General features: G+C 35.9%; 1 protein-coding gene across 1 annotated transcript in view; it reads left to right on the plus strand.

Moving 5' to 3' along the window:
* The window catches only part of Thsd7b (thrombospondin, type I, domain containing 7B), a 793,597-nt gene that overhangs the window by 748,257 nt on the left and 22,759 nt on the right, over positions 1-22,581 (plus strand). The window contains exons 18-20 of the mRNA XM_013030805.1: positions 1,917-2,032; positions 4,452-4,569; positions 17,413-17,558. Coding sequence (XP_012886259.1) covers positions 1,917-2,032; positions 4,452-4,569; positions 17,413-17,558 — 380 coding nt within the window. The remainder of the gene's footprint in view (positions 1-1,916; positions 2,033-4,451; positions 4,570-17,412; positions 17,559-22,581) is intronic.

Consider the following 22,581-nt stretch of genomic DNA (forward strand, 5'->3'; position numbering starts at 1 on the left):
TGGAACCTTTACCCAATGTGGCAAATATCATTACTATAAGGTTAGCACTGATTTGGTCAAGCACATTTAAAGTAATAACAAGCATTTTTAATCAAGTGAATTATAAGGTAGTTTATGCTAACTGTCTATTATCTACAGTATAATGTGACTACCCAAGTCTATAAAACTTGCTTCCATTGTAGACTAACTTGAAAATATAAAGATTCTTTAGGTCTTTTGTTCTTTTCCAGAACATTTTTCTTGGTTGTACTGTATCAAAAATACCAAATAATTTAGATTATTTTATATATTCTTTTTAAAAATAAGTTTTTTTATTGTGAAAATACTGTACAGAGGGATTACAGTTACATGAGCAAGGTAATGAGTACATTTCTTATCAAGCATTGTTGCCTCCTTCTTTGTTTTTCCCCTACCAATCTCTTCCTTCCCACCTCCATAGCTACACTCCCCATCCCCACCCATCCCCCCAGGCTAAATTATAAAGTTCCTTTTCCAACATAGCATCTTGTACATCTCATTATTATAATGGGTCAACCTGTAACTCTATTGAAGCATTTTGTTTTTCCCTTCCCCTCCCAAATTATACTGACATTAAATACAGGTGAAAACAGGGTTTATACCATGGGGGAGGGACATAAAAAACAACAAAACAATCACATGGTACCTTATAAATACGTTAGAGACAATAGCAAGAAAGAAAAAACCACTTGTGTCCCTATCTTGGAGTTAATTTCGCTTAATATTTTCATTAAATAAAATTGTTTAGTTCATTCAGGTTGCTACAACAAATTGCCATATGCTGAATAGCTTTTAAACAAGAGATAGCTATTTCTCATAAATCTGGATCTTGTCAGACCGAGATGATGGTACTGGCAAATTCCATGTTTGGTGTGGGCTTCTTACCCATGGTAGCTGTACTCTCACGTGCTCAGTGGACAAACAAGCTCTCTACAGTCTCTTCTACAAGGATACTAACCTTTGTGAGTTCTCGTACCCAGTTTCTGTAAGACCTACCTCCTAACATTGTCACCCTGGGTGGGTTAAGATTTCCATATAAGAATGGATGGAGGGGCAAATAAATTCCTATCATCTGGCATCATTTCTTTGTTGTTCTCTCTCTCAAAATCACCAAGAAAAGTTGGTTCCATATTAGTTTTTGTTTATCATCTTGTTTAGTGCCCCTTCTCTGCTATGCTGGCTAGTGTGACATGATTGCTAACAAACCATTAGTCACTTTACATCTGGAAATCCAACTTTAGGAGGTAACTCACTTCAGTTGCTTAGTTTTTGTTTGTTTGTGAGTACATTTCTTGTCAAACATTGTTACCCCCTCCCTCATTTTTCTGCCACTTTCCCACTCCCCTAATGCCCCTCCACCAAGTTATAAAGTTCGTTTCCAACATATTGTCTTGTGAGTATCATTATTGCATTGATTTGCCCTTTGTCCTTTGTCTCACCATTTTGTTGTTCCCCTTTCCTTCCCTAATTCACATTAATGTATATACAATACACAGGATACTAAAATCAAATATAATGACAACAAGGGATAAACCATAGGGACAAAATGAAAAAAAAAGAAGTAACTTCACATAGTACTTTAAAAACAAAAACAGCAAAGAAAAAACTTTTGTTTCCATATCTTTGAGTTAATTTTTCTTAGCATCATCTTATATGGTCATATGTACATAGCTTTTGGGCTATTGTGATCCTCTTCTAAGACTACCCTAGACATATACATATATTATTACAATTTTATGTCTATATTTTTGGAGGTTTTTCCCCTAGTAAAATATTCTCATCCTGCTTTCCAGAGCCACTTGGGAAGAGTTTTAGGGATATATGTGGACTTCACCAATGTAGCTTTGCTCTATTTTGTTCACATGATCATAATTTTGGTGGTGATTCTATGCCTATAGAATGGAGTACCTGCCAGCTGAGTGAAAATGCATCCTGTGGCCAAGGCGTCAAGACTCGCCTTCTGAGCTGTGTTCGGAGTGATGGCAAGCCAGTCAGCATGGACCAGTGTGAGCAGGTAACTTGCTCATGTTGAGTTATCTTTGTTTCCTTAATATTTGTCTATAACCGGGGCTGGGAAGGTGGCTCATGCTCGAGGCCCTGGGTTCGATTCCTCAGCACCACATTAGAAAAAAGCCAGAAGTGGCGATATGGCTCAAGTGATAGAGTACTAACCTTGAGCTGAAGAGCTGAGGGACAGCGCTCAGGCCCAGAGTTCAGGCCCCACGACTGGACCAAAAAAAAAAATTTGTCTATAACCTTTATGTTGTTTAATACAGATAGCAGACTGATTTGTTCTCCTCTTAGCTTAGGTCCAGTCAAAGTAAAATTATAGTACAGTTGTACTTAGCTAGTTTGGACTTGGTCACAATGAAGGGGGAAAACTTTTTTTTTTATAATGGAGAAGTAAGTCCATGAAATATATGTATCAAATGTTTTAGTATTTATATGTATGTAATACTTCCAAGAACTTATATGTTGTGCTTGTTTGCCAACAAACTGTTTAACCTTAGGAACTTTAACTAGTAGGAATATGACCCTTCATCTTGACACATGACATATTGACACACTGTCCCTTTATCATAGACATTTATTGTCTCAACAAGTGATTGCTGGTTAAACAATACAGCGATCCTCTCCATTTCTAGCTATATAAACACCCTCCCTATCAAGTTTCAAACTAGGTTGTTCTGAATTTTTCTAATTATATTACATCCATCTTTTCCGTCACAAACTGTATGGAATATAAAGAACAAGCTTTACACAGATGTGTTGCAGAGAATTTAACATTTCCTTCTCAACAAATAAATGAAAAGCCTATATGGGTTGCTGAATAGAAATGAAGATGCTATCCCATTGTAAGAATCATAAAACCTTGGAATAAATTGAAAACAAGGGAGTTGAAAACAAAGATTGCTTCAGGAACTTCTGTAACAAATTGGCAAGATGAAAATTGGTCCTGTTGCTGCTAACGTAGGTGTAGTACACATTTGGAAATTAAAGCAAAAGAACTCTTCCTCATCTTTCCTAACTCCAAATATTCTCTCAACATGCTCTCCAAATAGCTGTCAACCATGATATCAACATTAGACCAGCCCATTTGAAACTAGACGATATTGTGAAAATAGCAACCCTGATAGAAAGTGCTATCTGCTGTCAATGATTTATTTTAACATTCTATTTCAGTTAATTAGTTGTCTGGCCCAGGAAAAGTTAACTAATCTCTCTATAACAGTTTATAATCAATATTTAATGTATGTAATGAATGTTTTCTTTTGATATTCACTAGTGGAAAAAATGTGCTTCTGCTTTCTAAACTGTTTATGTCCAACAAATGTTTTTAAAATGTTAATTTTTAAAATCCCAAGTTATTAACCTAAGTAGAATACCCATGCTTCAAAAATTAATCATAGCTCTCCTGTGGTAATTTCCAATTTATGCACTTGGCAAGCCATCATGATTTAATAATTAATTTAAATTTGGTGTATATGCACTGCTAATATTTAACATGTGTTGAGTGTCAAAATATTCCTAATTAGGCAAACAAACATTGTATGAGTTCTAAATCAAAATTATTTATTATTCTCTTCATATTTCTAAGGTGATTTATTTTTACACTAAAAACTAATATATCTTAGTCATTACATAATATTTACATTTTGTCTCTAGAGGTTGACTTTAAATAGACTTTCTTAAATGAAGCATATTGCCATCTTTTCCTGAGAGCAAGACCATAATAAATACAATTGCTCTTTTTAGGAGTTCAGTTGCTCTTTTTAGGAGTTCAGAGAGGGTGTTGGTTTTATTTTGATTCCTATTCTGTTATATTTTAGCCATACTAGCTGTTAATTTCGAGGTCTCTGTGTGCTGTTGATTCATCCCAGGATGCCTAGATTTGATACTGAGATGTCCCTTCAGTTTCTTACTAAGCAACAGGACAGATCTTTCTATGGCATGGCTTACAACTTTCCCAGGCAGATCCATTCTAGACTTATAGTTTTATAAAAAGGAATTTGGGCTGGGTGCTGCTGGCTCATGCCTGTAATCCTCGCTACTCAGGAGGCTGAGATCTGAGGGTCGCAGTTCAAAGTCAGCTCAGGCAGGAAAGTCTCCAATTATGCGATTAACCACCAGAAAACTGGAAGTGGCATTTTGGCTCAAGTGGTAGAGTGCTAGTCTGAAGCTGAGGGACAGTGCCCAGGCCCAGAATTCTAGCCCCACAATGGACAAAAAAAAAAAAAGGAATTTGGGTTTACAAAATTTTAGTTGTGAAATAAAAAAAATATTATCCATGATTATCATGGATTTGTAACAGACAGGCAATTTGTTCCCCCAGTGAAATGTGGAAGGTTTACTAATTGCACTATGAAGGGTATCCTTTTTTCATAAAAGCAGTTTTATTGGGTAGTGAAGTTGTATTTTGTTGCTATTTGCAGCGCAATTTGGAGAAGCCCCAGAGAGTGAGCCTTCCCTGCTTGGTAGAATGTGTGGTCAACTGTCAGCTCTCAGGATGGACAACTTGGACAAAGTGTTCACAAACCTGTGGCCAAGGAGGTAATTGGGTCCTCTATGTTTGTTCTGAACAAATAGCTTAGTTTTTAAAATAGTTTTCAATATGTAGTAGTTGGATAAATGGTATAAGCTATGTTGATCAATTGAAGGCAATACAAGGCTGGCCCAAAGAGGAAGAGAGATAGAACTGGATCTCAGTTTCATAGAGCTAAGCAGATTGTGAACCTGACATGGTAACAGTTGAAGACTCCACAGGGGCTTTTAGACTTTTATAACAATACTCATTAAGAAGATACTAAGTTCTGCTGGTTGTAAATCACGCTGGCCTCAGTGGTTTGATGAGGATGTATTGCATTATTAAAACTAGGTACTCTGTCAGACGAGCCCCCAAAGCACAGAGATTTAACATGACACTACAGACTTATTTCCACCCATGTAAACAGAGAAGTAGTTTCTGCTTCAAAACGTCAATCAAAAGCAAACACTGACAAAGGTTCTGCCACTCTAATATAAGGACGTTTCTCAGAATTGTGACATCATGTGGTTTTGTGGGGATTTTTCCAGACCAGTTGGAAGTGGTATGCATCTCTTCCATAAATACTCTATTAGTCATAATTTAGTTTTTGTTTTCAACTCCATGCAAGAAGGAATATCAGAAACTGTGGTTTATAATGGCCAGCTGCTAATCAGTAACAGTGATACAAAATAGAGGAATCTTTGGTGAATGCTGCCATAAGATCTCAGGGCATGTGTAGTGGCAAGGGATATAGAAAATAATCAACACTCAGAAAGGCAATGGTCAAAGGAAGCCCTTCTCTTAGTGTAAACAAAATGCTCAGATATGTATCCATGGGAGAGCAGGAGTAACAAAATCACAATGAGAAGCACACAAATAGTTTAGGCTAGAACTCTGGTCCTAAAGAAGGGTAAAATTACATGGCAAATCTCATACATTTGGAGTTAAAAAACCTTGGGAGAAATCTTGACAATGCAATTAGATAAGATGAAGGGGAAATTATTTTAGAGAGGAAAATGATTTTTAAAAAGATGAAAGACAAAATAACTATGAGCTGGAGAAATACAGAACCAAATGCGAGAAAGGAATATAAAGACTGGGAGACTAAGAACTGTTTTGCCAACCAAGGGTAGATGGAAGGGGTTTTCTAGATTTTCTGAGACTGAAACCCTTACACTATTCACAAATGAAGATGCTTGGGTGGTGGTCATTCTCTGAATTATTTAGAATTGTGTGAGGAACTAGGCAGGAAGCAGCATGGAACAAGACCCAATATGTGAACTCAGCTGTAGGATCCCAGGGAGGATAGAGCTGAGAGAAGTGGTCAGAGGATATATTAGGAAACTGAAGTTAAAAAAAACTAGACCACTATTTCTTCAAAACCAACACTCACAACGAAAGTGTGACAATCTCAGCTTCCAATAGTATGATGCCATTTTCTATGCAAATGAGCACAAAGTACATTGGAAAAACTATTGGTAGGAGCAGGTATTTTCTTTTCTTTTTCTTTTTTATATTTTTATTATTTTTAAATAGTGTGCAAAGGACTTGCCATTTAACAAAGCTGTTTATGAATGCAATGCATCTTGTTCAATGCTACCCACTTTCAACACTTTTGCCATTACTCCCCTACCCACCCATTCCCTCACTCTTCTTAATTTTGTAGGGAATACATTGTATTCCTGACTGCATATTTCTCTTCTTCTCCTCTTCATTGGTCTACCCCTTTCCCCTTGACTCCACCCCCAACCCTTTTAAGTATCCCATTCCTGGTGTTTTTTTTTTGTTGTTGTTGTTGTTGCACTTTGACTTTTCCTTTCTAAGGAATTACACTATTTGTGTACTCCATTAAAACTATTGTATTTCAGTTAGTACATTTTATGCACTTGCACACTATTCAACATATTTACTTGTAAATGTATAAGCTAAATCTAGCTTCCACATTTTGGAGAAAACATGCACCCTTTGTCTTTCTGGTCCTGAATTACTTCACTTACCATTTGTAAAGGGCAGGATTTCAATGATCAATCTATAATTCCTCATCTTCTAAGTCTTCCGCATGACAGCATGGTAGTTTCCAATTAGGCATTCTCTTTAAAGTTGGACATACCTTGGTTCAAATTACAGCTGCTAATATTCACTATAGCAGTAACAGCTCAGATGTCCTACACAAACACACACACACACACACACACACACACACACACACGCATATATATATATATATATATAAAATGGAATATAAAAATGATTTGTATCAGGGTGTGTGTGTGTGTGTGCGTGCATGCATGCTTACCAGTTCTATGGCTTGAACTGTGGGCCTGGTTGTTGTTCCTGACATGTTTAGTTCAAGACTAGCACCACTTGAGCCACAGCACACCTTCTGGTTTTTGGGTGGGTAATTTCATATAAGTGTATCATAGGTTTTTCTACTGTAATCTTCAGATCTCAGCCTCCTGAGTAGCTAGGATTAGAGGCATGAGCCACCTTAACCCAGGTCATTTTCAGGTAAGCAGATGTATTTGAAATCCATCATATAAATAATGTCAACTAGGCTCACTAGGACACATGGTTTATCTTATATGTAGGCATTAGATTTAACTATAAACATTCATAAGTAAATACAGAATTATATGTGTATGTATGTATATGTATGCACAAATATGTATTGTATATATTATGTAATCTGATACCGTAGTAAAACTTCTTTACACAATTAATATGTACTTTATAACAAAGAGAACATTAGGAATTTGGAATATGTCTTGTCTGAGGTATATAGGTACTTGGGGCCTATGTGTCTATGAGAAAATGGAACAGGTAATTTTGAGACTGATTTAAGAAGCAGTGGGAGATATTAAAAAAGAAAAGCTAACTGAAATGTCTAAGTAAATTGATCTTTCTGTTTCAGCTTCTTTAATTACATATTGGAATTTATATACCTTCTGGAACCAGCCTGCTATAGTTTGGATATTAAGAATCTGACCAAGGCTATTGTTAAAGGCTTGGTACCTGGAGAGGTAGTGGAACTTTGAAGATATGTAGCCCAGTGCAAGATGTTTGGTCCCTGGGGACTTCTTTAAGGAAGCTAATGATTGAGACCCAATCCTCTTTTCTTACTTTCTTTTTTTTCTGACCATCAAGTGATCAGCTTTGAGCAACCACCATTTTCCAACATAGCGTTCCACCAAGAGGGCCAAATTGTCCTGGACTAAAATCTCTAAAACTGTGAATAAAATACTTGCTTGATATTTTATAAATTCATTATCCTCAGGTATTTGTTATAGCAATGGAAACTGGTGAAAACAGAGGCTTTGTTCTTAGATTGAGAACTAGATGAGATGAAGTTTATAAAAACACAGAGTAACTGACATATCAGGGATGTTTACTATATCATAAACCCTCTTCTTCCTACCTGCCAGTAATAGGAAGGGCCTCAACATTCCCTAGGAAATTTTAAAGACTCTTGCATAGACTCAATCACCCCATTGAATGCTTCCACAGCCCATCCTTTTTACCCTAAGAACACTCAATATCCATGTACTTGTCACAGGCGAAGTGAAGTTTTAATCTGAACATCTATCAAGTGATTTCCTATTGACTCATTGGTGGATCATCCAGTTGTTTATCCATTTAAAAAATAGATACATATTAGTTAAATTCTATGCCTTAATGGGCAGCAGTGGCTTTTTTAAATGGCAATTTTCCTAATTCTATGCAGTTTAGGGTCTAGTGAAGTTAAACCAAATATGATAATATTGCATGTGATGAATTAACTTAAGGCTCATGCAGATAAAAAGTGTTATTTACATAACTGGGCCTGTCATCAGAGAAGTTATTTGCTCCTCTTTACAGAAGTGATCCACCTAATTAAACCCCAGCATAATCACTGCAGTCTTGTCCTCAGGGGTCACTTTTGGGAACTGCTCTAGCCCCAAAATAGAGTAACATGAAAAAGAAGAGAAAGGACAGAGTCTGAGTTGAGACCATGGTCTAGGAAGTGCAGAATATTTCCTTTGTGAGCACTCTGTCTGCCCAGCTAGCTCTGTTTGCTCCAATTCACTGAATTTGGGGGCACACCCTTGATTGCAATATGTCACTTCCCTTACAAAGACCATCTCACAGTCATCCCATTACTAAATACTATGATTTTGTCATACGTGAATTGAATCACATGTAATGTCTCATCTTTCTAAAGGACCAGAAACCCTGTTTGAATTAATGGGTGAATCTTCCCAATTCTGATGAAGCACAGTGTGTAACTTATTGGAAGAATTGCCCAAGTGGTTCAGATTTTAAAAAGAAAATCCTAAAAAGGCAAAGATTGTAGACTGGATTCTAAATATAAAAGCAGCTAGTGTCTGTCATCTGCTATTTTTCCTCTTCTTTGCCTAAATAAATATATAAGTTCTTAGTTCCCATAACTCAAGATGATGTCCAATGGAAGGATATGGAAAATATGTTTATATTTCTTTTTGTATGCAAGACATAATTCTGCTACTGTATCAAGTCACTGAAACAAGACAGATAATTTTTGCTACAATACAGCATCTTTACAAAACCAATCCCAAATCATGTATTTAGTGTTACCAGTTCAAATTTAACTTAATTAAATACCAATGTATTTAAAGTTACCAATTTAATTTTTCAAGAGGTTCTATGAACTCATTACACTCTGATTATCTAAGAAAAACAAAGTAAACAAACCTTTCCAAGTCTGAATTCCTCTGTTGGGAGAAATCTAACCAACTAGAGCCTGAGTTTAAATTCAGCTTTCTCAAATCCTTAGAAGAATAAACAAAGGATAAAATAAAGTTTTCACAAGAAACATCATTTTGTGATGCGAAGCACAGAGAAATAGGGAAAGAATATTAATTACAGAGAGAAATCAAGTTGTATGAAACAACCTCACCAGCCTGTTTAGCAGAATGTTTCCTCCTGCACTCAAGTATTTGCATCAGTGTTCTGTGTTGGCCTGTGCTATGGTCGTCAGCACAAACACATGCACCCCCACTCGGAAGCTTCCCTGTGGACCTTTGAACCATGACACCAACACTAATCAGAAGCTGAGTGGTGGCCCAGGCAAGGCTTAATGAACTGCATGCATATAGCTTCCTTTCCAATATTGTGTACAGAAAGTGGCCTGCAAGGTGAGTCTTCACAGAGGCAGAACCAAGTAGGATAGATATAAATATAGAGTAAACATAAAAGAAAAACAAGGATCCTAGGTCGGGCACTGGTGGCTCACGCCTGTAATCATCCTAGCTACGCAGGAGGCTGAGATATGAGAATCACTGTTCAAGGCCTGCCCAGGCATGAACGTTCCTGAAACTCTTATCTCCAATTAACCACCAGAAAACTGAAAGTGGTGTTATGGTTCAAGTGGTAGAGCACTAGCCTTGAGCTGAAGACCATTGGGGACAGAGCCCAGGCCCAGAGTTCAAGACCCACGACCAAGGAAAACAAAGAAAGAAAAGGAAAGAAAGAGAGAGAGAAAGAAAGACAGAAAGAGAGAAAGAAAGAGAGAGAAAGAGAGAGAGAGGGAGAGAAAGAAAGAGAAAGAAAGAGAGAAAGAAAGACAGAAAGAAAGAAAGAAAGAAAGAAAGAAAGAAAGAAAGAAAGAAAGAAAGAAAGAAAGAAAGAAAGAAGGAAAGAAAGAAAGAAGGAAAGAAAGAAAGAAAGAAAGCAAGAAAGAAAGGAAGAAAACCAGAATCCTGTCTAGGGTGGTTGGTATATAAAGTAGATCTGCCTAGCAGTCTGACTCTCTCCAAGCAAGGTTTTTGTCTCTTTGTTTCTTGTGGAGATTTAGAGTTCAGTCATTGTTTTAATTTTTTTTTACTTATTTTCTGTCTACTTAATTTCTTTTTTATTTTGGCTTTATTTTGTTTACTTACTTTTTTGTTGTTGTTTTGCTTTTGTTTTTGTTTTCTGCTGGTGTCCTATAACTTACTCATTTGCCCACCTTTCAATTGCAGTCTCAGATTTTTACTTCTGGTTTGTGAAAACACAAGAAAACAGTCCTATCAGCAATCTACTATCTTGATCCATCTAGCTGTAACACTTTTCTGAATAGTTTTTGTGTTTGCTTAATTTTATGAAACTGTGGATTGAACTGAGAACCTCTCCAACTAATAATTTACAGCTTGCTCTACAGGCCTTGAATCCTTTAGTTTTTAGTTTGTTTCACAGATAGAATCTTCTGCTTTTTTTGGCTAGCTTTAGACCTCAGTCCTATCAATGCCTTCCAGAGGACTGAGACAATAAGCCTCTGTGGCATATCTGACTTAGGTTTGAGATGGAGATCTCCTTAATTTTTGCCTGGGCTACCCACATACTGAGGTCCTCTATGACTCCTGAGTAGATAAAATTACAAGCATATGTTAGCATGTCTGGCCACATTTTTTAGTACTTTTTGTATACCCTCAAGATAGTGGTAGGAAATTATTGTGTCTATATCAAACCTCACCAACCGTGAACTGCTCTTCTGTTCCAGCCTTCCTGCTCCAATCTTATAGGGTCAGGATTCTCTGTTTCGGTATTTAAATTAAGGTTTAATATTCAAGTCAACACCAAAAACAATAAACAAACAGTTGCCATCAAATGCAGAAATTTGTGACACAGATGAATGTTTTTCCATTTTTTTTGTGTGAAAATACCCTACAGAGGGGTTACAATTACATGGGCAAGATAATGAGTATATTTGTTATCAAGCATTGTTGCCTCCTCCTTTGTTTCCCCTTCCCTTCCCTTCCCAACTTCCCCCCTACCCCCCTACTACTCTACCCCCGCCCCACCCTGGCCAAAGTTGTAAAGTTCATTTTTCAACATAACGACTTGTACATCTCATTGTTGCAATGGGTCCACCTGTATCCCTATTTAAACAATTTGTTTTTCCCTTCCCCTCCACAAATTATACCAACATCAAATTCAGTGAAAACAGCAGTTATATCGTGGGGGAGGGACATACAAAGCAACAAAGAAATCATCTTATAAATATGTTAGAAACAATCACATGAAAGCAAAAACATTTGAATACTTAACTTGGGGTTCATTTCACCTAACATCAACTTATCTGACCTTTTCTGCTTGTCTCAGACATACTAGGTTTTGGAAATAAGAGAAACCATGGGACCTATGTCTTTTTGGGCCTGGCTTACTTCACTGAATTATTTTTTTAAGAGACCAAATCCTAGAACTCCTAGAGTTGGAAAGGTTAAAGATTATTACTGGAAAGCATCCATGGCTGTGTCTTCCAAACAGTGCACCCGCCACTGTTGTCTGCATGAGCCATTCATTTTCTTTTCCCTGATGATTATGGAATGGGACTGTGACCACAGGACAAGATAAGGTTTTCATATATTACTGTGCATCAGGGAGTTCCATCAGGTCATAATTAAGTGTCTGAAGTTGTGGGCCAACTTCTCTATCAAATTCAAAGTTTCACACAATTATCTTCATGTATATGTTCACTGGGTTGTAGACCAAAACCCAGTAATCCATACTTCTCTATCAAACTCACAGAACTGCATTGATCTGAAGGGAAATTTTGAAATGAGCTCCTATTTTATTTTTCCAAGCATACAGCTTTCCTCTTTAACGTTCACCTGAAGCTTGGCATATACTTTCTAATTGTGTTAAAGATTCCAAGGTCAGAGCAGTTTGAATCCAATTTAATTCTGGTTAGAGAGAGACTGATTCTAAGCTTTCACTAAGGGATCTTTTTAGATAGATTTCAAAAGATCAAAGCTTGTAATAGAAGAGCTTAATATTTGGATTAGTCATGTTCTTTCTCTATTGAATTTTCATCAGTTCAGTGAAATGTAGAACTCCTTAAATTTAGCATACCATGAATTATTCATAGTTATTACTTAACCAATAAGACTAAGAATGTTATTAATTTCAGGCTATGATTTTTCTCTATTGTATTTTTAATTTAGTGCATAGGTGTTAATATTATTTTTCTATACTGTATAATCCAGCCTGCTTCTTGTGTTTTCCAGATGGTATATAGTAATTTTTCTGTCAATTCTATCCCATAATGAAAATATAATATTGTATTAGCTCCAAAGCACAACTTTTTCTTATCCCCAGCTTTTCCTTTCCCCTAGAGATTTCAAGGGCAAGTCAATAACCTTAATTTTGTGATCTGCAGGAAATTTTATCAGAGTAGTACCTTGATTGGACACAATCTGATGTAACAATTCAAATGAATTTACTGTATCAACTAATTATTTCCTATGGCAAGAGGGTGAAAGGCGAGGTAGAATACTGTAAAAGAAGACAAGAACACAAAAGATTTACTTTTAGAGCCTTCTTTCAAATGGCAATTTGTAAATTCAGGGGTATGTCAGTAATCTTCATCAGAGATGTAGTGGCCTAATTTTCAACTGTAATTATGGGAAATTAAGTAACCTACACAAAGTTACATAGCTTAATAGCTATAGTAGCTAGATTTGAACCCAGGGCTGGGTGTCTACAAGGCCTCAGGTGTTTCACTTTTTTTTTCCTTTGCTTTTGACATTCTGCAAAGACCTCTCATGAACATTGCTCTAGGTTAGATACTGAGTGACTTTAATAAGAATTCTTTTTTATTTATTTTTTTTTTTTTTCAGTCAAGGGGTAGGTTTATTCATCGTTCCGGCTGGCACCAGACCATCTTGGTCCTCCACACTGTGGGGAAAGTCCTGGGAAAGAGAGAGAGCTGGGAAAGAGAGAGAAAGAGAGAGAGCTGGGGAAAAGAGCTAAGAGAGAGCTAGAAAAGAGAGAAAAAAAGCTAGAAAAGAGAAGAGCTAGAAAAGAGCAGAGAGAGAGCTAGAAAAGAGCTAGCAGAATTCTTATTATTTATAGATACATTTTGGAACAAGCAGATTAGTGTATCTTTCATTGAGAAAAATAAAAGTTGTATTTATACTTTAAGATATCCCTCTGTATTACCTCTTTTACCTCCTAACTTGTACCTCTTGGGAGTATTGTCATTGGGATATTTCTACTATTTATGCATGTTGCAGTGGTGCATCAAGTTTTGTTAACTGTTAATAGAACTAATGCCATTATATAATAGAACTAGCTTAAATGTATATACACTATACCACTGGAAGACCAGAATTCTTTATAACCATGCAGAATTTTAATTACTAAATCTTCCTCCCTTCAAAGACCCTCCCACCTTCTATAATACCATTGCCACTCTTTATTTCTGAAACTGTGGTATAAATACACTTCTTCAAGTTACTAGGCTCACTCCTGGCTAAATACTGTCAGTTTTACCCAAAACAGCCCATAGGTTCTTTATCTTGCCTAAGTTAGATGTTCTCTTAGATGAACGATGTCCAGTTGCCTGCAGTAATTTTCAGATTACTCATGGAATTTCTTTACTGAAGAAGCACAATGACTGCAGCTCAGAGTGTAGAATCTGTACTGCATTTCTCATCATGAAAATGCCGAGCTTCAACTCAGGACTACAAATTTTCTCTACTTCACTATGTTGGATATTAACCTTGATCTCAAATCCATGTTCACTAGGGTGCACGTTTAGAATTAATGTTGCCCTTAAATAAAAATTCTAGATTATATTTGTTAAAAGAAGCAAAATGCATAGTTTCAAATACTTTATACAAGGCCTGCATAGAGATAAGCATGAAATTAATTGGACATTTTATATGCAATGAGACTTTTGATTGTTCTTGAAAAAGTATTCTTACAAGTATTCAAGAGCAAATAAAGAAGTATCACAGAAGAAAAATATTAGTACATTAATCTCAATTAGTTTTTTGCTGAAGACAAATGTGAAGTGCATGAATATAGGCAGCAAATTCACTGTAGAAGTAAGGCCACATGCAATTCTCAAACTTGTTCAAGAGGCTGAGTAATTAAAGCAATAGAATCTAATACCCATGACACAGACTAGATGAATTTTATCAGAAAGCACACTCTTTTGGAATAGGGGAAACCTTTGTTCCAATCCTCCTGTGTGGTTTTTTCAAAACTGACTTAAGTCCTCTGAACTTCTCATGTCTTAAGTAAGGATATTAAGAATATGTTGGAAACACAGCCTGGACTGAGAATTTTCAAAAGTATTTGTTTGCCATATGGATGGAATGTCAGATGCATGAGTTATCAGTAGGAGTAGGAAGAAGACCAAATAAGGAAGAGGAAAACATTGAACATTATCTTATCCATACATCAGCACATAGTGTCATCACCCTCCATAATGAGGGCCATTTTCATAAGGACAACATTATCGTACAATAACTGACCTTACCCACAGACTCATAGGTGACTACTGTTATTTCAGAGATTGAACATGACTACCTATTAATAGAGTTTTGCTTAATTAATAGTCTTTTGCTTCTTAGTCTTTCATCATTTAGTATTTACAACCAAATCACAAATAGTAAATGCCAAAAGCTTTTTTAACAATCCACAGGGAGAAGAGTTGAAAGTGGAAACATTTTATCAATCATATCATTTTTGTCTGTGTATCCATAAGGAAATACCACCATTGGCTAGAGTCCAGTGAGTATTGTTAAGTTGTCCAACCCTTTGTAGATGCCAGTTAGCAGATGACCTTTCCTGCCAATGGCAGCAGATGTCCTTAAGAAATTCAACCTATATTTACACCAATATTCCAGATGAAACAAGCCAGCAATAGTAGTATTCATAATTATGAAAGCTTATGAGCTACAAGTCACTTATATACTATGTGGGAGTTGGTAGGTATGTTTTGAAAATTGCTGAGGTATTTTATTTAATGAGCTATCTATTTGAGTTTAATTTTTGTCTTCAATGTTCTATGATTCTTGCATTTCTGTTTTTCTTTATCCCTTAAAAATACAATTTATAATTTTTGCCTGACCCATTAATCATGTTTTTCAGAATTATCTAAACTACAATTTTCAACTAATTTAAAGACAGTGTAGTAGGGATACAAGACAATCATTATTTAAAGCATCTAAATCTAAAGCATTTAAAGGCATGGTACCTGGTTATTTGGAAATGAAAGTATGATCAGACAAGAAATAATGGTATTTGACTCCCTTTTTCTTAGAGACAACTTTTTAAGGGACAGGTCTTTGTATTTGTTTTATTTCTAGTTTGAAAAATTTGGCTATTAGTTAACCAGCTTTAGTTTTTAGTTGCTTAAATTTCCCACATGCATTTTATGAGTAGAAGCTAAAAATCAAGTCATATTATCATTGAGTTGAGTGGGAATTTGATTTGGTAGGGCATATTTTAAGCTTGTGAGCAATAGTTGTGTTTTGTTCTTAGAACTAGAGGTGTAATGTTTTTCTCTGAAAGTCTTGCCATGCAATTCTTTTCTTTTCCTTACAGGTAATTATTTCTAATTTTATAACAAGTAAGCTCAATGTCACTATTCTTTATAATGAGGTGTCAGCATTCCCTAAGAAAGGAAAGGGAACAGAATGACTAGAAAATACCAAACTTTTCCATAATTTAAGTCTTTATTAAGTTGAAAACAGTTTTCAGAGAGTGCCTAGTTATGAAGTCAGCTTCTATTGTTCCATGTAGTTGGCACTGACCATTAGGCATATGTTCCACATTTACCATTGCAATCAGGTTTCAGTATGTGTCTAGTAATTTATCCTGTGCTGTTATTGAAAATCATAAAACAAAGCAAGAAACAAAGAAGGCCCAAGGAATATTTTCTATTTTTATTTTGAAAATACAAGTGTTACAGCAAATTTCATACTTCTGAGGGCAGAAAGAGTCTAGTCAGAATATAGAAGGTTTGGTAGGTTAAAAGTTGGCTGAATCACTGTGCCTTTCATAGTCTTGTGCATCAACAGAATTCTGGGAGGAACAGGTTGTATACCTGATATACCCAATACGGGTATAAAAAAATGTAAAGTGCCAGCCCAGGATTTCTGAAGCCCCGAGTTCATATTCCAGTACATGCCAATAGAAGCTCTGTATTTCTTTTCATATTTATCACAAACCCAATGGCATAATTAATTTTCTAACAGCAAATATATGTCTGGTATTCACAGATAAATAATACTAGCCAATTCAGATGTGTTTAGTATAACAATAGAGGAAATGTTATGGGGGGAACAAAGACACAGAGAAAGAAGACAGAGGCAGAGAGAGAAAGGAAATAGAGACACAGAGAAAGTCAGAGAAAGATACATACAGAGACATACAAACAGAGAGAATGTGTTCACAAAGATATTTAGGTAGTATAACTCATTCTATCTACCATTCCAGTTGAGCTAATAATATCTCAAATGCTCAGATGAAATATGACCTTATTCTTTCCAGAAATTTTTGTTAACTAACTATCTTGCATTGTGTCATGGAATTCCTGTATTTGAACATAAGATTTTTAAATATTACAGTTCCTTCACACAAGCTAACAACTTTTTCAATGACATTTAAACTCTAGGACAATTAGTTAAGTTAATTGTAGAAGACTTTTAGGATCTCAGAATAATGACTTCCTAGGAAACAGCTGGAAATTTTATCACAATAACTAATTCATAGAAAGTTAGCTTGATCGTATTAGAGCTTAATAAACAAATATTTTAAAATATTTGTTTAAAATATTTTTAAAATATTTACAAAATTAGTCCCTTCTGCAATGTTAGAAGGTTTCTGTCTATGAAGATTAAAATAAAAGACTGGCATAGATTTGAAGATCTTTTAAAGCATTATGAAAATGCAGGTAGTTTGTGTCTCTGTGAATATAAACTGAAATTGCAGAAAACTAAATGTTAGACTGGAATGTGTTCAATGTGTTATTATGCAGGCCTAAGACTTCTATGAGTAAGTCAACATTCTTTCTTTCAAGTCCCTTCCAAAGACCAATTCTAACAGAAAAGTTGATGCCTTCTTTTTTTTTATCATTTTAGGGCGAATGACTCGGACTCGATTTATCATTATGCCAACCCAAGGAGAAGGACGGCCATGTCCCACAGAGCTTACCCAGCAGAAAACCTGCCCAGTGACTCCCTGCTATCGATGGGTCCTTGGCAACTGGTCTACATGTAACTTGGAGGTAGTCATGTAATAACACTTATAGAAATGTTTCTCAGTATGTCCGAAACATTTTCCTGGTCACAGAACTAGGGTCTGGCAATATTATATGTATATATATATATATATATATATGTACATATATAGAGAGAGAGATATATATGCACATAGATATATACACATGTATGGACCATATGTATACAGACTCATAAATGTGTGGGTAAGTAAATGCTTGTTTCCAGAATGAAGTTATCATTCTGACACTCACTTCTCTTTATATTGTGGCTGTCATTAATGGTATAAAAGATTAAGGTTGAATATGAATTGATCCCAAAATATATACATATATGTATCATACTTGATGCAGACAAGCAACTTATCCCTATAAACAACCTTTCATGAAGCATTGATTATCAGAAACCAGACCATAAGACCATCAATTTCTTTCATATCTTCAAGAATTCTCTGCTATTTTCTTGGCTTGTTGAGAATGTCAAAATATTATTTTATTAAGCAAAACTTTGATGTTGGAGAAATGCACAGCTTAGTTTAAATTGTATTTCTTAAAGAAACACTTTTTGGGCTTAGATCAAATTTTGCATATGGGCAGAAAACTAAAAGTGTATAAAAACTATATTTTAACATTATTACATGAACCAAGGTTACTACATATTCCTCAATGATTACTTTTTTATTGGCCCAAAATATAAAAGCTTAGCAACATCATAATATATAACTTACTCAGAGCTTTTGCTGGATCAGCAAAAATTTCTCTCTCCCTAGTATCTTGCTTTAAAAAACAGTGTAATGATTTCCTCTTAGTTTTTAATTTAATAATTTATCCTTTGTTCTTCTTTCAAAGCATATTTTAATTAGATAACAATAATTTTTATTGTGCATTAATAAAATCTGCAGAATATTCTCATAGAGATGTTTAATGCTCCTGTCAGGATGACAATGTCATGAAGCATTGTTATCTTGAAATGCTAAATGTCTGTGTATTTTAATAGCTCCCAGAGGAACCTTAATGTGTGATACATTCTTTCAATCATCTAAAGAAAGGTAACCATGTTAAAATTAAGAAATTCAAGAGTAATCTAATAATTTTGAATATCAACATTTTGTTTACTAGTCTATGTACCTTTCCAAAGGCTATCGCAATGTTTAAATGCTGTTGTACATCATTTATAATTAAGAAAATGGAAAGAGTAATTCACCTTTTAATTGTGATATCTTTGACCTAGGAGAGAAAATGAGTTCAAAGAATTCAGAGAATCATTGAAGGGGAAAGGAAAGGAGAAAGACAGGCAGAGTTAAGGGTGGAAAGGAGGGAGGGATAGAGGAGGAATGGAGAGACTGACTCTGCTCCAATCCCTACCAGCTGCACATCTGCCACCGTGCCAACCTTGTACCTTCCTATCGCACCATTATCTTTTAGGTGTCAAGAGACCATTGTTTTAGACAACAGGCAATTCTGACAACTTGCTTTAAAGACCCATTATTAAAAATGCACGGGAGGGGGGAATCTATGTAATTTTTCTGTCCCATGTGGAGCTTCTGCAAGAACCACAGGGATAGTGATGGGTTATGACCATCTTTGTACAGTGGTGGTAGTGAGTGGATGGCTAGGGTATCTGGAAAGACCCAGAGATGCCTAAGAGCAGATGACTGGCTTGCTTCTACCTCCAGAAATATATGAGCTGCTTAAGATCTTGATAGGACACTTTTATTTTGGAAGAAACACTGGAGTTAGACTTAATCCAATCAAAGACCTGAGAGAGAGAGAGAGAGAGACAGACAGACAGACAGACAGACAGAGACAGAGACACAGAGACAGAGATAGAGAGACAGAGAGACAGACAGAAACAGAAATTTTTTGTTATTAGGTGGTTGGTTTAGGTGGGTATCTACACAAATAGGGTCAATCAATGTCCCTTCCCAGGAATTTGAAGTGCATATGAACCTGTTCAAAGAAAATCTTAGATGCCATATTTTCTGCCTAGTCTGAGGACACAAATGGCAGTGGCATCATGACAACGTCTGAGAGATTTTGTCCTGAGTTCCAGATGCCCTCACATTTTTCTGAAACCTCACTTCAAATTCTTTGTGAGGTAGATAGCATAGATTCCACAGACTTGTCTTCACTTGTATTTATACATAAGCTAGATTTTTAGCATTTTGGATCTAAATACTCCACACAATGAAAGAATATCTTTCTCTCTAGCTGATTTTCTGATTTCCCTTGTTCTAACCTGCCAAATTCAAGTTCAGGGCTCATTTATTGAGGGTAGCAACATGATATTTCAGTGGCTACTGGCCATCACAAAGTGTCAAACCCATGTAAGAGACACTTGTACAGGGCATAGTAGATGTGCCCGCTCTTCCTCTACCTTTTATCAAAAGCACTAGCCAAAGGAGGCAGTTATGTTCAATAATTTTCCTTGCTCAGTATTTCCTAACTCTTCCTTCCCTAGTTCCTTATTTGTTAATATAGGCTGATAAATCTGATGGAGGAGCTCAAGTTGAGCCATCTAGCAGTACTAATTTTGGGTATAAGTCTGAGAACCCTACCTTGTATTTGTGGGTCAAATTCTAAGTGGTCCTAGAATTTGTTTTTTACCTATATTATGGTCAAAGCAATGCCTCTACAAATACCAACATCCATAGAGGCTCAAGTTCTTTATTTCAAATGGCTTAGGATTTGCATATAAACTATGCATAGCCTCTCATATTCTTCAAATCTCTAGATTACTGAGAATACCTAATATTATGTAAATATGCAAATATTTGTCATATTGCATTTTATTAGGAATATTAATGAGGAAATAAATTTAGAATATATGCAACTTTAAAGTACTTTTGTCTCTTTCTATTATATTTAAAATTATCTTTTAAGTAATGCACAAAAGGATTTCAATTTAACATGTCAGTTTGTGAGCACAATGCATCTTGATCAATGTCACCCTGCCTTTAATTTATATTAGCTGAAACCACAGCTGCAGAACATGGAATCTCTGAGATATGGAAGCCCAACTTCTGAGGTGTTTTGGTGAGGCTTTCAGATAAATCCTAAAGAACTTACCATAGTACCTAACATAAATTAAGAGCTCAGTAAATTTTATGATCTCGATTAAACTACGTTTATGTTAATTCATGCCATCTGCCTGTCCACATCTTTTAGAGATGGTAATTCTATATATACAAATCTTCCATTCATGATTTGGGCAATTAGGGTTAGCAAAAATATCCTTGTGGTTTACATTATGCTTTCAAAGGTAGGTCTATTTTTGGACCACAGTCTATAAAGACTCATAAATGTGCGAGTGAGTAAATTCTTGTTTTAGGAATGGAGTTCCATTCTGATGATTTCTCTTTAGATTGTAGGTATCATTAAAGTTATAAGAGATTATGGTTGAATATGAGCCGATCCCAAAATACATACTAGCAGCCTATTGCTGTTTGTCTTGGAGTTTAAGTGATCCCAGGGGTAGGCTTGTTTTATGTCATTTCTTCATTCACTGCCTCATAGAGTGCCAAATAAAACTCTCATCAACTGCATTTTCTGTTACCTGTGGTGCCACACATCAAGACTGTCAAACTTCACACAGGCTGCAGTACCTTTAGATTTCCTTCCAAGTACAGAAGTCTGATACATAGTAGCAAACATATCAAGAAAATTCTGCAATGGATTCATTATCTTTATGGTCAGTTATGAAAGAACTCTCCCCTCAAAAGAAATTTAGCTTAGCACCTGCTATTTCTATTTTAGGGTACAAACATTAATTTTGAATGAAATCTACTGTGTATTATTTGAAACTCTCATCTCTAAAACATAAGCTTATGTTTAAACTGATGAGAGTTTTTATAAAAAAATAATTTCACACTAGCTATAGAAACAGACAAGTTATAATTATTAATAAATCAAGAATTGACATCTGCTAAAGACTGATATTTAGGTCCCTTCAAAAGTCATGTGTTGGGCTGGGAAGATGGCTCAGTGGTAGAGCACTTGCCTTTCATGCCTGAGGCCCTGGGTTCGATTCCTCAGCACCACGTAAGCAAAAAGAAAAAAGCTGGAAGTGGTGCTGTGGCTCAAGTGGTAGAGTGCTAGCCTTGAGCTGAAGAGCTGAAGGACAGCGCCCAGGCCCAGAGTTCAGGCCCCACAACCGGACCCCCCCCCCCGAAAAAAAAGTCAAGTGTTGAAGTTTGTATCCCAGCGTGATGGGATTAAGAGGTGATTCCAAAAAGGGTCCTTCCCTCAGGAATAAGATTCCTCTTTTTATAAATGAAGCCTCAGGGAGCCATTTTCTCTGCCTGGCAGCATCCTTAATAGTTACCTTGTATGTGTAGCAGGTCCTCACAGACATCAGATCAGCTGGTAACTTGACCTTGCACTTCCCAGTCTCCTATGGGACACCTGTTTTTTTTAATTTATAAATTACATAGCCTGAAGTGCTTTTGTTACAGATAGAATGAATGGACTGATAGACGATCCTTAATAAAACAATCATAAATTCTGTGAAAACATTTTTAAAAGAAAACAGTGATGCTCCCAATTCAAGTGCCTCCACAGGTTCTGTAGACTTTAAATTATTACAACTTGGACTCTTCCCAATCCCATCTTTCCTGTTTGGACAGTAAAACAGGGCACACTACTCCACGGGGGACACATTCCAGAGTCCCCATTGGATGTCCTTAATCATGGGAAGTACCAAACCCAGGATGTAGTATTTTTTTTCCTGTGCATAATCTTTGTAATATTTAGTTCGTAAATTAGGCACAGTAAGGGATTAACAATAATGACTAGCAATAAATTTGAATATTAGAATATAGCTCAAAAATGCAGATATCACTGGTCTTGTGCTTCAGGGCCATTATTAAGTTAAAAAGCATCACTTAAACAATATTACCATGCTATTATGACTGTTAATCATTTGCTAAGTGACTTACAGAAGGGATCTGTATATAGAGCCCAGGTACACTGCCCCAAAAGGGATGAAGGGCAGAAAGAAACGGTGTAGTACAGTATTTACTCATTCTATTTA

This window comes from Dipodomys ordii, unplaced genomic scaffold (assembly GCF_000151885.1).
Source record: "Dipodomys ordii isolate 6190 unplaced genomic scaffold, Dord_2.0 Scaffold133, whole genome shotgun sequence".
NCBI lineage: Eukaryota > Metazoa > Chordata > Mammalia > Rodentia > Heteromyidae > Dipodomys > Dipodomys ordii.